The sequence below is a fragment of the Mytilus galloprovincialis genome, chromosome 8 (assembly GCF_965363235.1).
Source record: "Mytilus galloprovincialis chromosome 8, xbMytGall1.hap1.1, whole genome shotgun sequence".
Classification (NCBI taxonomy): Eukaryota; Metazoa; Mollusca; class Bivalvia; order Mytilida; family Mytilidae; genus Mytilus; species Mytilus galloprovincialis.
In genome coordinates this window covers 35,161,338-35,180,070 of record NC_134845.1, presented here as the reverse complement: position 1 = coordinate 35,180,070, position 18,733 = coordinate 35,161,338, and the positions used below count along the sequence as shown (strand labels likewise).

General features: G+C 31.2%; 1 protein-coding gene across 2 annotated transcripts; it reads right to left on the bottom strand.

The window, feature by feature from the left end:
- Positions 1-1,567: 1,567 nt before the first annotated feature.
- On the bottom strand, positions 1,568-18,675 carry LOC143085661 (A-kinase anchor protein 17A-like). Of its 2 annotated transcripts, none has more exons than XM_076262146.1 (5): positions 18,587-18,675; positions 7,255-8,096; positions 6,341-6,489; positions 5,120-5,360; positions 1,568-4,296 (listed from the first exon to the last, which is right to left on the bottom strand). In XM_076262146.1, exons 2-5 carry the CDS (start codon positions 8,017-8,019, stop codon positions 3,997-3,999), a joined length of 1,455 nt encoding a protein of 484 aa, XP_076118261.1. In that variant the 5' UTR covers positions 8,020-8,096; positions 18,587-18,675; the 3' UTR covers positions 1,568-3,996. The 2 variants fall into 2 exon arrangements, with proteins under 2 accessions (XP_076118261.1, XP_076118262.1); XM_076262147.1 differs by lacking the exon at positions 18,587-18,675 and adding an exon at positions 17,313-17,385.
- Positions 18,676-18,733: the final 58 nt, after the last annotated feature.

Below are 18,733 nucleotides of genomic sequence, written 5' to 3'. Positions count from 1 at the left end.
TGGGATGTCGTCAACAATTGCATGGCATCAATTCACAATTGATACTATGAAAACTTGCAAGCGCAGACGACGTATGACAGATTTTAAGTGTATGATTTAACATTGTTTTTGTGAGTTTCATTAGAATGGAGATAACAATATTGTATTTTAAGCTTCGACGGCATCAATTGGTGATTTGATGGTCGAAAATACCCGTTTACTGGCTCCGCTAACAAGTCGCAAGTAAACTAAATTTGCGACAATCAAATCACCAAATGTTATCTTCTTATTTGTGGTTACGACAATTTGAAAGAAATGTCTTTTATTGTGTAACAGATAATCCATTTCTGTCAACCAACTCGTGATGGTGTCCATACAATTTTCAAAAGGATTATTTCAATTTCACCACTAAAAACACTTGGTTTAATAGCTTTCAGTTGAGAAGCAACCCTCTATCAAAGAAATCATAGTAAGAAATGCACGCTCTGAAATAACATTTCCTCTATAGCTAAGTGAAATTATTGTCATATGTAAGCGCTGCTGGAATGTTGCTACATAGAAATGAAAATTTCACTAGTGGGAGAATAAAATATACCTTTTGTCTTTTAAAGATTTCTTATCAACCAACACGCATTATTAATTTCTAGATGAAAGTCAAGATATGAGGTAGACTTTCCTGTATCTAGTTGGTGTATCCTTTATATCAACTTCGATTGATAGATGCGTTCAACAGTCAACACACTGTGAATTATTTAGTGAGAGGACATATTCTAAATAGGGGAAAGCAATGTCAATTTGTCAAAGAGTAATGCTAGCTACCCATCTTTTTTACTTAAAAGCTTCCGTTTAAGGTCGACCTCATATTTAAAGAGAAGGCCGATTATTTGTTGAAAAAAGATGTCCTCTAAATGCTAACATTAAGTTGTCAATAAAGAAATCATGCATGTTGATAATGTTATTTCAGATAATTTTAGGGTTGAGTCAGTGATTTTTTTTTTAGTCAATTTATTCCTCCATAATTTAAGATTCTTGCATCGACGTGGGCCATATTTTTATGAAACAAAACAGTACCAATTCCTTCAATTCGTCTTATAGTTTGGTATTTAGAATAATTGAGTGAAGGGTTGAATATTTTGATACTTTTGCAAGATGAAATAGTCTCAGATTGTATGTACTCCAAGAGATCTTTAGTATCCACGTCTAATTCACACCTCCTTTAAAATTAGTAGTTTCACTATAACTTTAAACCTCAGTTTTAATTGATGATAACATTGATGTTGATTATTTGAATAAAAAAAGAGGTTTCATGGAGCACTTTGAAGAACCAACAATTGATTGTACAGACACTTCTGTAATTTTGGTATTCAAAACAGTGATAAAAGATCCAGCTCTTCATCTCCAGTCCAAATTCCAAAAGAACCCTAGTACAGACTAACAGGATTTCTTTCTTGGTAGTGTCTGGGTGTAAGTTGAGTTTTCAAGTCAGTTATTCAAGCAGTCTGTGTAATGTGATTTAAATACTTGTATTTGAAAAGACAAATGTATCCACTAGCTATTGGGCAGAATTATAATATATAACAGCAGCACATTATAACAAAACAACATGGCTTTATTCTTCAAAGTTCAATATAAAACAATTTGTGTACATAAAAATACTAGTAACTTCTAGTTTCAAAAACACAATAATAATAACAATACCTTAGTATTAATACATCATACTACAATTACTTTAAGTCATAGTTTACAATCATCTTTGACAAAGCTATGCATGTCTTGTACATTACAGTGTACTGTATATAAGATTATTCACCTTAACACCTTAAGGAAACTACAATCAGAAAATTGAAAGCAGAAATCCCATAGATATTCATATTTTCTTCTGCCTACTAGTAATGATAGGTTGGAGTTCATATGACATACCCCAAACATGTGTCATATGACATACCAAAAATATCAAACATACCAAACACATGACATACCCCAAACATGTGTCAAATAAAAATTGAATAGGTTTAAACTACCATTAGCTACTTGCACATGAGGTAATTAGGGTTCTGCAAATAAAAACTGAAATCAAGCTTATATTAAGGATAAGGGGTTGTGGATACAAAACAACTTTATAATGTTTAGAAGAAATAAATAGCTAACCGTTTTTTGCAATGTGAACTCTAAAACTAATTTCTAATTAGAAATATGTTTTCATAACTAGTTTCAAATTAGACAAATCCTGAAATCTTTCCAAAATTAAATTTCTCATTAGAAAAGTTATTTCAAAATCAATTTCAAATTAGACAAAAGTTTGAAAACTACATGATTATTTTTATAAGTTTTGAATTTGTTACAATTGATAAATAAAGATTTTTCTTTACATTAAATACACCAAACACATCAGATCTGTTGGTCCCATTTCTGGTAACTGTAACATTTTAAAATAGTAAAACATTAGAATAATTAAAACAAAATAACAAGTGAGACAAACAGAAATTAAAAAACAACATGTATCCAACTCAAGACAAAACAGTTAATGCAGTAGAAACTCTTTGTAAATGATCATGTCATCAAAATATTACAATAAGATACATTGGATAACAAATAATGTACAAGATAAATGATACATATTGTACAGTGAGTTGCAACTGCAGTAAACTAATAAATCACTGTACATGTTTATCACTGAAACAGTCATAACACTTAATATAAATAAACATCACTTTCATTTGTTCCTTAATGTGTTCTTTTTGTTCACATAAAGTGGATACTTTAACATGTAAAAAACTGTAAACAGTGTTTTCGGTAATTATTAGAAGTACTTTATTTGGCCTTTTTAACATATTTTATTCGAGCATCACTGATGAGTCCTTTGTAGACGAAACACACGTCTGGCGTATATATATGAAATTTTAATCCTGGTATCTATGATAAGTTTATTTACAACCACTGGGTCGATGCCACTGCTGGTGGAGATTTATTTCCCCCAGGGTATCACCAGCCCAGTAGTCAATACTTCTGTGTTGACTTGAGTTATCGTTGATATGTTCATATTATAAATTAACTGTTAACAAAATTTAGAATTTTTGAAATACTAAGGCTTTTCTACCTCAGGAATAGATTACCTTAGCTTTGGCAAAACTTTTAGGAATTTTTGGTCCTAAATGCTCTTCAACTTCGTACTTTATTTGGCCTTTTTAACATTTTTTTATTCGAGCGTCACTGATGAGTCTTTTGTAGACAAAACATGTGTATGGCGTATATTTGAAATTTTAATCGAGGTATCTATGATAAGTTTATTTGAATACATTAGGTAACCAGTCCTTTATGTGCATAATTACAGCATTTTGTTACAAAAGAAAACTGCAATGTGCTTAGACAAATAAATCATCAAAGGAAACAATTTACTCTGTATTGATTTTAATATCACAACTTGGTAGACATAAGAAAACATCTAAGACATATTGAATCAGTCTCTCTGATCAGTAGGTATGTACAAATAAACCTGTAAGTTTGCAGAATAAGTATATACAAATGTACACAGATGAAAAAAAATGAGTTACCATGCCTAAAAAATTGCATTCAAACTATTCTTCCTTTCATAACTTTGACATAAAGAACATTGATTATCAAATCACAATACCTCAATAACTTTTACCATTCATAATTTTGGCATTAATAAGAACATTGATTGAAAATGATCAAATCACTTTACCATCATGACCATGTATACCTATATTTTTGATAATAAACTTTTAAATTCCATCTAACAGTCACAACACTTGCTTGTCTGAATGTTCTGGGCCAAGCCTTAACAAACCGCTGTTTCATTATTTTTGTCAGAATCAAAGGGACCTCCACTGACAACAGAATAGTACATGATGTATTACATGCCAATATCTCTGAGTCACTTTTACACACACCTACTTTGACCTTTAGAAGGTCAATAACACATTCAAAATATTTGTCAACTGATTAAGCTGGTGACAATACATTGTTCAAAGCACCAATATTAAGATTTATGGCAAGTCATTTCTTCAGGACAATAGCACTTTTTAATTTCACTTTTCCTCTCTTTTTTGCTAACTTTTTTCTCAACTGTTCTCTTATTTCTTCTTCTTTTTTCTCTTCTTTGGCTTTAACATTTTTGAGTATTTTGTGTCTGAGTTCATATTCTTGATGTTCTAAATCCATCCTTCTTTTTCTTTTCTGTTCTTCTTTTCTCTGTTTTTCCTCTGCTTTTCTCAATGCCTCAGCTTCTACTTGTTTCTTCCTTTCATCTTCAAGTTCTATTTCACGCTTTTCTAAGTCCTCTTTCACTTTCTCTTCCTAGAATCACGGAAAATACAAAATTGTTAAAGTATATTAAACCAATAAGTTTGAGTAGATGGAAAAACATACCCAGAGAAAATCGAGCATGTAACTTGTGTTATAGAAATGAAATTGGAGATGAATTTCATTATAATTTTTGGATTGTACATGTTTTTCAGAAGGAAGCAAAGAATGCACAGATAGAATATAATTTTTCAAAACAATCAAAATTTAAACAGTTGTTTTAGTTCATTAGACAGTCATATTAAAATCATAAATACTGTAAACCAAATTATTTACGTGGATACTTTATTTCCCGTTTAGCTCTTACTATCCAATTTCATGACGATCTAGTTAAGCAATTTTCAAATTTTGCTTTATGAAGTTCAACAAGAAAATATCCAAATTTAACATATATGCAACGATTATATTCGTGATACTTTTTTACTCGCCAAAGACGCGAAAAATATATTGCTTGCGAAAATTAGTTGGTTTACAGTAATATCTGAAATGTAAGCAGTCAAACCCATGCATTCTTTTCTTCTCTAAGAAGTCTTCATTTGCTGTTACCTCATCATATGTCTTATTATATCATAATGTTTGTCTATGTCTTTTTGTACAAAGATTTTCTCAGAATAAATATATATATAAACTAGTCATGCTAGTAGAACATTATTGCTTTGTTTATGTTTTCACTTGAGTAAACATTGTAAAATTGCAGCAAAATTTTTTGTATTTTCATTTTATTTTCAATGATTGTCAGATTTCTTTGACCTTAGTCCTTTACTATTTTAATTTTTTTTTTTACTTTTTATAATTCTGTTGTAGGATTTTTATTTACCTTAACTCTTTCAAATAACTCTGTTAATAGTCTGATAGACTCTAGCTTCCTCTGAGCTATTAAAAACTTCCTTTCTTCTAATGCTAATTTAATCTGATATTTTTTTTCATCTTCCAGTCTACGTTTTTCTAATCTTTGCAATCGTCTCTTTTCTTCCCTTTCTTTTCTCCTTAGTTCTTTCTTTTCAATTTTTTCTGTTCTTCTTCTTTCTTTCTCTCTCTCATCATTTTCTTTTTTTAACCTTGACAGGAAAGGAAATCAAAGGGTCAAATAAAAACATATGCAGCAATTTTACATAGTAATCTTGTACACAGTGTTTTAAAGGTTCTTTTACTAGACTGGATCTACTTTGTTTTATCTCTACAATTATATAATTTAATTTTTAATGTAACCTGCCTTCAGATTGACTGGCATTGTTTTGTTTATCAGCTCATAGACATAATTTTGTCATGTGACTGTGACGTCATCAACATCTTTTCATGGTTTACAAATGGTTTACTCCGTTTTAAAATGAAATTTAGAATTAAATTATGAGAAAAGACTATAATATTTTTTCAGTCTATTGGAAATAACATAAAAAATGTGGTGCACACTTCAAAATAACTTGCTACGCACCACATTTTTTATGTTATTTCTTCATAGACAGAAAAAAATATTACAGTCATTCCTTAAATATTGAAGAAAAAAAGTACAACATAAATGATAAATAACAAGATATGCTACTATTTTTGTCTTGGTTCTTAATTTTAAAAGGCATACATTATCTGTTGCTAGGATTATGGAATCACGGTCATCCTTGTTTATATGTTAGCTATATAGAGTTATCTTGAAAAAAATAATGATGATGAGTTAGAGTCATCTTAGTGATTTTATTGAATTAAATTTCCGGTTTCATATACATTTCACAGTATTAATTTGTGTTTTCTGTGTGAACCTTTTATAAGTTTATACAAAACCAATGTATACTTTATAAAGAATATATATCATAGAATCACTTTAACAGACAATATTGAGTATAGCCCAATTCTGTGTCCGCCATCTTTAGATGACCGTCATCAGCTTTACCCCAGTGACTATCAAGATTATGACAAGTCTTATCATATAAGTTAAATGTACATGGTATACAGGTATTAGAACGTGTATAATTGTCAACATGACAACTCACAAGTATTGTCATATATTACATTATGAGATGAATCAAATTAGTCATGTTAGCTGTACCTTTCTTCCTCTTGTTTTCTCTCTGTTTCCTCTCTCTCCTTTTTAACTTTTTCTTCTCTCTCTTTCTCAAGTAACTGTAACTTCCACCTTTCTATTCTTCTCTTCTTAATACATTTATCTGATAAATGCTTTGACTTATCAAAGTCAACCTGAAAGTTAAATTCAATAATAATAAATCATTAAATACTTAATATACAATGAAATGAGTTCATCATTTTTTTATAGTAAAATTCTTTGTGAAATGCTTCACTGCCTTTTGTAAACTTTATAGAAAATGTAATACTTAAAGAAGATGCAGTTATCTGTTAGGGTACATCATGTATATAATGTATATATAGCTTAAAAGAGGGACGAAAGATACCAGAGGGACAGTCAAACTCATAAATAGAAAATAAACTGACAACGCCATGGCTAAAAATGAAAAAGATAAACATACACCAATAGTACACATGACACAACATAGAAAACTAACTTTTTTCTGTGCAACAACAATGCAAAAAAATGTGGCAAAAACAAAGCAAAGTCTAAAATTATGATACATATGTAAATACATGGTGGTTTTCTGAATCTGTCGAGCATGTCAAGGAAAATTGTTTTTCCTAAGTGTACACTTCTGTATTTTTGTTATTCAGATGTTTTTTCTCTCATAGTTGATGTGTTTCTCTTTGTTTTAGTTTGTCACCAGATTTGTTTTCTTTCAATCGTTTATGACTTTCGAACAGCAGTTTACTTATTACTGTTGCCTTTATTTGCAGACTACAGGTTCAAGCTTTAAAGTGAAATGTGTGAGAGTTTAATACCATGCAGTTCTCTTACATGTAATTATAACATGTACAACATATATTTCATGTAAATCATGGTACATTTGCCACAAGTAATATGATACATGAATTCTCATAATTATCAGCTCATACCTTCACATTGGCAGTGTAGGCTTTTTCATCTTCTCCAATGTACAGAAACTTCATTCCTCTCAAGGCATCCATTGCTTTCATAAACCCAATATATTCTTTAAACTGCACATAAGATTCAAATGTAAGATCTTGTCCAAATGAAAATGTCTGGATTCCAGGGAGTATTTCTTTTCTGTATGGATCCAACATTGGAATATCTACACAACGTATTTCACCAAACCCCTCAAACACTCTCCGTAAAACCATTTCACATGGCTTGTCTTTTGTTTTACTGTGATACGACGCAAACCATCTACTAGGCAGATCTTTAAAGTGTATTGTATCCGGTCTCTCACCTGGTTTCATTTCATTCATGTGTTTTGCATCTCTAAAATAAGAATCCCAGTCATGTTTGAGAGGAAATGATATTTTTGCTTCCCCAGCTTTCACTTTCAGTGTTTCTGAAAACCCACTGAGTTTGATGGTCTTGCCTTCCAATCTCTGCATCAAGGTTTTTATCAAAGATTTATTCTCCAATTCACCTTCTAGTCGAATGAACTCTAGAGTACTTTTTACTATTTTGAGAGACAAGAAAACATGAGGTTTAATCATGTGTTTGATTTTTTCCATGACTTCCCAATTAGAAATAGTCTTTCCTGGTTCTTTCAATACAGGAAGTTGAACACAGACATTAATTTTTGCTATTGGTTTTAGATAAAGTCCCTGAGGTTTGAACAAATCTATAGCTTCTGAAGTGTCACTACAAGCAGCTGTATTTCCTGCCATTGTGCTGCTTTGAACAAGTAAAGAACTAAGGTCAACTAGACAATACCTCTCTTGTAACAATTCATCATGACATGTATCTGAAAGAGAACATACGAACATTAACCAATATAATAAAATGTAAAAGTATGAAATATAAATATATTTTTTTTTTTAATAATAGTCATTATTAGATTTCAACTAGCAATCAGTAACTGACAGTACTGATGGTACTCTCAGAACTGTAATTAGTGTCTTTTTGTTGTTGGGATGTACAAGTACCCAGCCATCATCATTATCATAAAATGTAAAAGTATGAAATATAAATATATATATATACATTTTTAATACACAGACTTTTGAAGGTTTATTCAAAATGATGGAAGAGAGAAAAAAACTATTTTATTACGTCTTCAGTGAAAGATTTTTTTTTTTAATAATAGTCATTATTGGCTTTCAACTAGCAGTCAGTAACTGCCAGTACTCATAGTAATCTCAGAACTTTAATTAGTGTCTTTTTGTTGTTTGGATGTACAAGTACCCAGCCATCATCATTATCATATGCATCAACTCTGTGTTTTTGTTTGATGTATTTCTATTTGAATTGATACGAAAAGTTAAGACTTTTTCAAATGATTTCTATAGTTAGCAATGGTTAGTTTTAATGTTGTACTGTTACACCACCGTCCCAGGTTAGAGGGAGGGTTGGGTGCCCACTAACATGTTTAACCTGTCACATTCTGCATGTTCTGTATTTGCCTGTCCCAAGTCAGAAGCCTGTAATTCAGTAGTTGACGTTTGTTATTGTGTGACATTAAGTTTTTCGTACATTATTTTGTACATATAAGTAAGGCTGTCATGGCTGTTAGTTTTCTTGTTTTAAATGTTTAACAATTGTCCATATGGGACCTTTTAAATGTATAGCCAACTATGTGGTATGGGCCTTGTTCATTGTTGAAGCCGTAAAGTGACCTATTATATACTTGTTAATTCCTGTGTCACTTGGTCTCATGTATGTGAAAAGTTGACTCACTGACAAACATACCACATCTTCTTCCTTATAGTTACTTGACTTTGTTGGGATCAAACATTTTTGTTTACCAGACAATATTGGACCTGTGATTTATCATTATACTGTCATGACTGTATAAACATGATAAATGGTGGACTAATCTAATGATACAGAAAGTCTGAGACTGATAATACATGTAGATTGCAATGCAGCCTCCTTAATCTTCTATAGCCACCTGTTTATAATTTGTTGAAACTTAAAGGGGCACTAGCTGTCAACTTCATGTTCACCAATTTTAATCAAATTCTCATATTCTATTTAATGATTTATAACAATGTAAAATAAATAAAAATATAAATAGATTTAGCAAACTTGTGCTGTTGGATTATTCTAGGTCTATTTAATTTCATATTATAGATGAAAAATAAATTTTAATCATTGTTTTACCTGTATACGAAGAATGAATTTTTGTGGATCGAATCAGTCAATCAAATGATTTATCTTTGTTTCAATTTCAATCTTGACATTCTTTTCCTTTAAACATGTTAAATAACTTTACACATACAATTCATGTGTTATCCAACTAAACTAAGGGGTTAAATTGAAGTTCACATGAATACGGAATCAATGAGGTTGAAGTATTCACTTGCAAGTGAATAATTCATAATCAATGTTTTATAGTTTATTTTAACAAAATGGAACCATACTGGCTACTAAAAGCTAATTATCATTTCACTATTTGCATTTCATTCTTGATTGAGCAAAAAAAAAAAAAACTAATGATGCATTTCTATTCGGTATAAAGGTGTACCTCAGGGAAGTGTTTTAATGGTTTTAGGACCAGTTCTTTTCTTAACATTTATAAATGATCTTCCTGATGTAGTAGAGGGTATAGTGAAAGTTTTTGCTGATGATTGTAAAGTTTATTCTAAAGTCTTGTCAGATTATGAGCGATGTAAGTTACAGGAAAATTTGGACAGATTATGTGAATGGTCAGATTATATGTGAAATTAAAATTTAATGCTGCTAAATGTAAAGTCTTGCATATTAATCCTGACAATGACCTGCAATATCGTTATACCATGTTGGATGAATCCAGAAATTTTATTGCATTATCTACAGTGAACGAAGAAAAGGATCTGGGAGTAACATTTGAGTCTAATTTGAAATTTGAAAAACATATGGGCAGGAATTCGCTAACGAAATTTTAGGGTCAATAGTGTTTATCCAATAAAAAAAATAAAGAAATCATGCAAATATGGAGAATAAACATTGTTTTAATATCAAAGTGGGTTAATCTTTATTGCCACATGCAAAAAATATGGATCCAATTAAAAAAATCAACAAGAAATCAGCACTTGTTATGTGCCGGCAGTTGAAAACTGTAGACAAAAAGTGTGACATTTCTGCAGTGGCAAAACCCCAAGTCATATTTAGAATATGCCTGAAGAATTCTTCTAATGTAATAGTTGAAAATCAACTGCAAAATGGTTGGTCTATCGATTAGAAAACCCATTTTGTACAGAATCCGATTATTGCTGCAAATAAAATACGTTTGAAAATGGACAAGTGCATGTAACTTTTCCCGTCAACAAAAGTTACATGCACATTTTCATTAGCTAATTAGCTTTGGAAACAAGTTATTGGTCCAGCATTGCAAGTTTTGAAAGGTGTCAACAATGGGTACAATTTGGATTTCATCATTTTTATCAATCAACTGAAGTTTGAAAAATATAGAAGGTAAGAAAATTTATTTCAATTTCGTGGCAATACTGCCCAATAATACTCATCTTTTTATAACAGTTGTATATTTTTTATAGTAAGCATTACCATAATTATTTTTTTCACATTTCAACCCACTGACAATTACATTAAAAGGTGGCTTTGTCATCTTTCACACTTGGCATCTACCAGTGATCAAGCAGATGATAAGAGAGTGGGACAAGGTTAATTTGACCTCACTATGAAGTGTTACATGCACTTTCTGAGTAAATTAGGTTCTTTGATAATGATGTGTGACTTGCTTTGCAATTTTGTCAAAAAATATAAGTTTATCTTGTATTTAAACAGGTTTGACCTTTACGATATTCATTTTATTGCTGAAAAGATTTCTGTACATAACATTGACACGAAAATATTTACCAAGGAAAGGTGTCTATGATACATGCAAGAGCTTTTTTTTGTACGGATTGCCTTATCAATCTAATTTTTTACATGAAATACCACAGATTAATTGCCAATTTGATTAACTAGTACTTGTATTCTTTCTCAGCATTATAAAGATAACTGGCCACTTAATTTGAAAACATAAAATGTAACATTGACACCAGAATAAAAACAATATTACTTAAAAGTATTACACTTAATGCATAATTGGCCAGTGCATAATATTAAATCAAATATAAATTTATGCTAATTTCTTAACAGAGAAGTTGTTGATCTTTCTTGATTTCTAGACTTTACAATATTTACTTGTAATTCTTATCGTTTAAAGGCGGCATGTAACATTGACACATCTTCTGCGTCTAGGTTACATGCTACAACCTAATAAATGTGCATACAATTATTCAATCAACAAAATCTTGTTGAAATTTAAATTTGCTTCATAAATATGATATTAAAGAAATAAATGAGTTTTAATTATTTGTGTTTATTTTTTTCCTGATTGACTAGCAATTTTTCCTCATCATTTGTTGGTGTTCCTGTCAATGTTACATGCATAACCCAGAATTATAATGTTTTAAAAGCATTGATTTCCAAACCTCTGATATGAGTTTTAAATTTTTTTTATCTGAGTTTATAAATGACTAACATCTGAAATATTGTCATCACACAATTTCTTTGATGCTTATATGATAACTTTATGAGTAACATGGACAGCAATTTTCGTATCAGGTCTTTTTTGTGTTACATGAGAACATTTTACTGTATTAAAATCAACAGTTAATCTGATTTTTAATATTCAAAGATACTTATTTAAAAAAAAAAATGTATAAAGTAAACCCAAATTAAAGTTTTTTTCATTAAGAAATTGTGTATGTAACATTGACAGAGTCTATTATTTAGACTTTTACATGTTCAGGCCAGTGTTACATTGCGTAAACAAAACTTACTGCCATATGGAGCTATTATTTTATTTTTATTTTACAAAATTAAAGCGTTTTCATGTTTTTCTGTTTAATTTGTCTTTTAACACTAGTTAGTAACATTGACAACAATATTTTGTGTCAAGATTTTTTTATGTTACATGTAAAGGTATTACTTCCTTAAAGTCAGACTTTTATATAACATTTTATAACCTAAATGATTAATTGGATATTACTGGGCAGCAATAATATTATTTCTCCAAAGCTGACTAGTAAGCACAACACTTTCATCTTATGGTCTTCATGTATGTAACATTGACATACAACCTTTTACTTTTCTGTCAATGTTACACGCATGAACAGAACTGATAACATTTACTAACTCCTTTGCTCTATAAAGAGATTATTGATAATTTAACTTGTTTTACCACCATCAAACTTCATCTTTATTTCTAAATATAGATATTCTTTTTAGAAGTGTATTTTCTTCATTGACAACAAAATTGGTGTCGGTCTTGAAAATTTACATGCAATTTTTAATTAAAAAAATCTACAGGCAATATAAACCTAAGAAAGAAAAAGAGGATCAGCAATAAATGTGACCAAGAAAACTCTCAGGAAGATGCTGCAAAAAAAAATACTGTCCCTGTCAACCAGTCAGATGGTGATGTCCCTGCCAGCCAGACAGATGGTGATGTCCCTGTCAGCCTGGAAGATGGTGATGTAAATATCAGTCAATCAGTTAGTTGGTGATGTTCCTGTCAGTCAGTCAGTCTGTGATGTTCTTGTAAGCCAGTCAGAGGGTAATGTCCCTGTCAGCCAACAGATGGTGATGTTCTAGTCAGCCTGGCAGATGGTGATGTTCATATCAGTCAGTCAGTTGGTGATGTTCCTGTCAGTCAGTCATATGGTGATGTTCCTTACAGCCAGTCAGATGGTGATGTCCCTGTCAGCCAGTCTGCTGGTGATGTCCCTGTCAGCCAGTCAGGTGGTGATATCCCTTTCAGCCTGTCAGATGGTGATGTCCCTGTCAGCCTGGCAGATTATGATGTCTGTGTTAGCCAGTCTGATAAGGTCCCTGTTACTGAGTCAGGTGGTGACGGTCCTTTCAGCCAGTCAGATAGTAGTGTTTGTCTGTGTCAGAAAACCAGATGATGATGATGACTGTGTATGCAGACATACTAGTGATCTCCAATTTGACCATTCTACAGCAGTGTAGAAGATAGTTATTTCAAAATCTTGTTTATTTATCCCTTTTCAACATGTTCAATCACCAGTCAACACATGTATTTACTGATGCTCATTATAGAAATCATGAGGAAGTCAATTTGTAACATTTTTTTTTAATTTGTTATGCCAATAATTGACATTTCAGAATTTCTTTTGCATTATAAGAGGTTCTGGCTTCTTCTGATTTCAAAATAATAATAATAAACTCATCATGGATACCAGAATTGAAAATTTGTAGGCCAGACACGCTTTTCCTCTACAAAAGACTCTTCAGTGACGCTAATGAATCAAAAAAGTAAAAGAAGGCCAAATAAAGTTGAAAACAGGACTGTGGTCTAGTGGGTGTTGGTTTTCTCTTCTGAATTGTTTTACACTGGTCATTATGGGGCCATTTAAATTATGGCTTCCTGTAGTTTTGGTAACAAATTTTCGAGATGAAATGGCATTGAAAAATCGAAACAAGAAATTTGAGAGTTTGTATATTATTGTAAATTTTATAATCTATGCATTTGATTTTGGTTCTGATTGAGGGTAGATTAATTGTTGTTTTGTTTTTTTCTTTTTTCAGATAGATAGTTGAAGATGTTGGAGACAGAAAACAAGAAACAAGAAACTTGTTTTGAATGTTTGAAATAAAATTTATTGTTTAAACCTTAAAAAGTTATCATAAATGTAAGATTTACCAGCAGAAATAAAACGAGATATGAGGTAATGTCTATCAGACAACAACCTCAACCAGATGCTCCGCAGGGCGTAGCTTTATACGACCGCAGAGGTTGAACCCTGAACGGTTGGGGCAAGTATGGACACAACATTCAAGCTGGATTCAGCTCTAAATTTGGATTGTGATTAAATAGTTGACACAGCATAGGTTTCTGACACAGAATGAATGTGTTCTAATGAACTTAAAATTTTTGTTTTCTCTTAGAGCAATTCACTATGCTGTTGAATATTAATCCTCTCAAAAAAATGTTTGAAGAAATTTTCTTTTTTATTTATGAAATTTCAAATGAGAAAAATTGAACCCAATTTTTTTAATCACATCCCCCTTTCCCTTATTCCAAAACTAATCTCAATTAAAATTTCTAATGGAGTTTGCAACAATAACTACTCATTTAAATACATCATAAAATATTAAGATGTAAAAAAACTGCTTGTTATCACTGAATGGTAAAGATTATTTTAATTTATCAGTTGGTAGTAAAAAGTGAATATACATTGTATATTGTATATAACAAAGATTTAAGTTGATTCTGGACAAAGAAAGATAACTCCAATTAAAAAAAAATCTTGCTATTGCACAATATTTTGCAATTAGATATTTCTTGCTTACTATTCTGGACAAAGAAAGATAACTCTAATTAAAAAAAAATTTGCTATTTCACAATATTGTGCAATTAGATATTTCTTGCCATTGCGCAATACTGTGCAATTGAAAAGACTTGCTATTGCACAATACTTAATATAATAATTTTAGATCCTGATTTGGACCAACTTGAAAACTGGGCCCATAATAAAAAATCTAAGTACATTTTTGGATTCAGCATATCAAAGAACCCCAAGATTTCAATTTTTGTTAAAATCAGACTAAGTTTAATTTTGGACCCTTTGGACTTTAGTGTAGACCAATTTGAAAACAGGACCAAAAATGAAGAATCTACATACACAGTTAGATTTGGTATATCAAAGAACCCCATTTATTCAATTTTTGATGAAATCAAACAAAGTTTAATTTTGGACCCCGATTTGGACCAACTTGAAAACTGGGCCAATAATCAAGAATCTAAGTACATTTTTAGATTCAGCATATCAAAGAACCTAACTGATTCATTTTTTGTCAAAATCAAACTAAGTTTAATTTTGGACCCTTTGGACCTTAATGTAGACCAATTTGAAAACGGGACCAAAAGTTAAGAATCTACATACACAGTCATGACAGTTAGATTCGGCATATCAAAGAACCCCAATTATTCAATTTTGATGAAATCAAACAAAGTTTAATTTTGGACCCTTTGGGCCCCTTATTCTGTTGGGACCAAAACTCCCAAAATCAATACCAACCTTCCTTTTATGGTCATAAACCTTGTGTTTAAATTTCATAGATTTCTATTTACTTATACTAACGTTATGGTGCGAAAACCAAGAAAAATGCTTATTTGGGTCCCTTTTTGGCCCCTAATTCCTAAACTGTTGGGACCTAAACTCCCAAAATCAATACCAACCTTCCTTTTGTAGTCATTAACATTGTGTTTAAATTTCATTGATTTCTATTTACTTAAACTAAAGTTATTGTGCGAAAACCAAGAATAATGCTTATTTGGGCCCTTTTTTGGCCCCTAATTCCTAAACTGTTGAAACCAAAACACCCAAAATCAATCCCAACCGTTCTTTTGTGGTCATAAACCTTGTGTCAAAATTTCATAGATTTCTATTAACTTAAACTAAAGTTATAGTGCGAAAACCAAGAAAATGCTTATTTGGGCCCTTTTTGGCCCCTAATTCCTAAAATGTTGGGACCAAAACTCCCAAAATCAATACCAACCTTCCTTTTGTGGTCATAAACCTTGTGTTAAAATTTCATAGATTTCCATTCACTTTTACTAAAGTTAGAGTGCGAAAACTAAAAGTATTCGGACGACGACGACGCAGACGACGACGCCAACGTGATAGCAATATACGACGAAAATTTTTTCAAATTTTGCGGTCGTATAAAAATGAAACCCAAATTGTGCTTTATAGAAGTTATGTAAACAATTAAAAATAAGATTCTTCATAAATGCAGCTGTATCAACCTCCCGTAGATTTGTCCATATTTTGCCTTGGTTTTTCATACTATTAGTTTTAAGTGTAACTGTGCCACATGAATGAGGGATACATGTAATCATTTTGTACCCTTACTTTGTCAGTATTAGTTATTGAGTGAGAAACATGTGGATGCTGATGGCTGTGTGGTTGTCTTCTTATCAATCTCATTCCTGTGAATAAAAAAAACGGGTTGCTTACTTACTGATATAAAAATGTTTCATGTTGTGGAAATTTTGGATGACTCCTTCATCAATTGATCTATCTTTGGTCTTAGTTTTATTTTTCTGGTTATTTTGACATTTGAATATCTTTTAATTTAGCCTTCCATGGTGTACCACCATGAACAAGCATAACTACTGATTTATAGTTAAAAAATATGTCTGCTGTCTGAAATTTAGGTGAATGGTTTCGGTATTAACCACTATTTAAATAATATCATATATGAGATATGTGGGAGTATAATTGTATAATTTACATTCAGATGGTTGTTTGGAGGCTTTTTATATCTTTTAAGGCCAATTCTGGCATGGTTCATTATTCATATTTTTTGTGTCCACGTTACATGCAACATTTACATCACTATTTTATGACAGAAAAGAGATAATTGCAAAAATATTGATACAATTTTTTAATGTGAGGGTAACACAATGAAAAAGAGCCTTTTCATGTTCAGAAAGAAAATGATTCTTACTGTATTTATCTCTTAAACATTGCATGTAACATTGACAGAAAAGTAGAGGAAACCTGTTTTCACAAAATTTCTGAAAGAAACGAAAATACACATTTTAGAGTTTAGATGATAGGCAATGTTTTGTGATCAATATATATGATATTGAATGTTGAATGAGTTACATGGAATCATTAATCTCAATTTGGAAAAGTGTCCATGTTACATGCTCCAAATTCATTAATTGCTTTGGTTCCAAACTGACGCAAGTTTAAAAATGATTTTTTTGGTTACAAATAGAAGGACGCCATTTGCAGCAATAATTTGTAAAAAATTTGGAAGCTTATAATGATTTTAATTTTTTTCTTACAATGTCACACTAAAGTAACATTAGCGAATTCCTGCCCATATATATATAAAAAAAGTAAGTGATATCTATAGTAAAGTGCAGAGAGTGTTGTCTCTTATTCATCATTCTTTTGATTACATACATTTTAGATCAAGATATGTTTCTTACTTTTTATAAATCAATAGTGCGTCCACTGCTAGAATATGCGACATGTATCTGGTCACTGTATCTTAAAAAAGACATCCACAAACTTGAATCTGTACAAAGAAGGGCCACAAAACTGGTAAAAAATATTTGTCATCTTAATTATGCAGACAGGCAACGTTCATTGGGTTTGCCAACATTGGAATATCGTAGGGATAGAAATGATATGATACAAGTCTAAAAAGTGTTGCATGGTGTAGATGACATCGACTGGATGAGCCTATTTACTTTAGCACCATCTAATAATACTAGAGGTCATTCATCAAAACTTTTTAAAAAACAGTGTATAAAGACCACACATAGACTAAATACTTTTTCAATTAGAGTAGTGGATCAGTGGAATAACCTGTCAGATTTAACATTTTTAACGGTGATGGCAAAGACTCTGAATAATTTAATTTTAAAGTCTGCATTAAATGGCGAAAATTGGAACCTATATAAATTCATATGGTCGTGTTAAGTGTTTCAGCTGTGCACACCTAAATAAGCATTTTTCGAGAAGTTTAATATATTATATATAAATATATTATTATGAGATGAAAAATCATATATACGAAAATCCAAGATGAGGGGGCAGTAGAAGCCTTTGGCTTATGTAACGACCCGAAAATAAAGGTATAAAGGTATAAATTATATGATGGTTATAACAAGCATTTGAATACAAATCAAGAAACAGGGTCCATAACCAACACGAGAAGCCAGCTTGAAATGGAGACGCTAGAGAAAAGAAGACACAGCCTCCGTCTTGTGCTGTCTCTACCAGCGGACAATTTTGTCACACCAGCACGAATTAAATGAACTATCAAAGACAAAGTATATCCAAACTGTGTACCTAACTATTATTGAACGTCAAATAATTAATAACTAGAGCTTAAAATACTAAGCAGCAACAAGCCACAGTATAAACATTCATTTTACGTGGAAACAACTATTCACTGGATGTTGGAATTAACTGACAGATAAAGTTGTGCATGCAGGTTCTGTAGAGCCTATACCACCCTACAAGAACACCTTCCTTAACAACTGCCCTCTTCTTCATGGTGTATAAAAGCCTTAACAGGATTCTACATGTATTAATACAGACAGAGACAAACCAGAATCCTTGGTTATAATTGATGTTTATGTTTTTGTTGTATAAAAATCATATAAATTTTACACCATGCTTGATATTTAACTTTGTCCTCTTTAACAGATGTCTCCTTCCTATAATCAACACAAACTAACTGAAAAATAATTACCAAGAAAGACAGCTGTTCAGTCTTCAAAGCTTTAGGCTTACATCGTCTGTAAAACGTTCGAAAATGAAAGTCGAACTTTGTTTGTGCTTTTTCTAATTTTCAAGTTAAAGTAGGATAAATTTCGGAAAATTGAACTACATGATAATG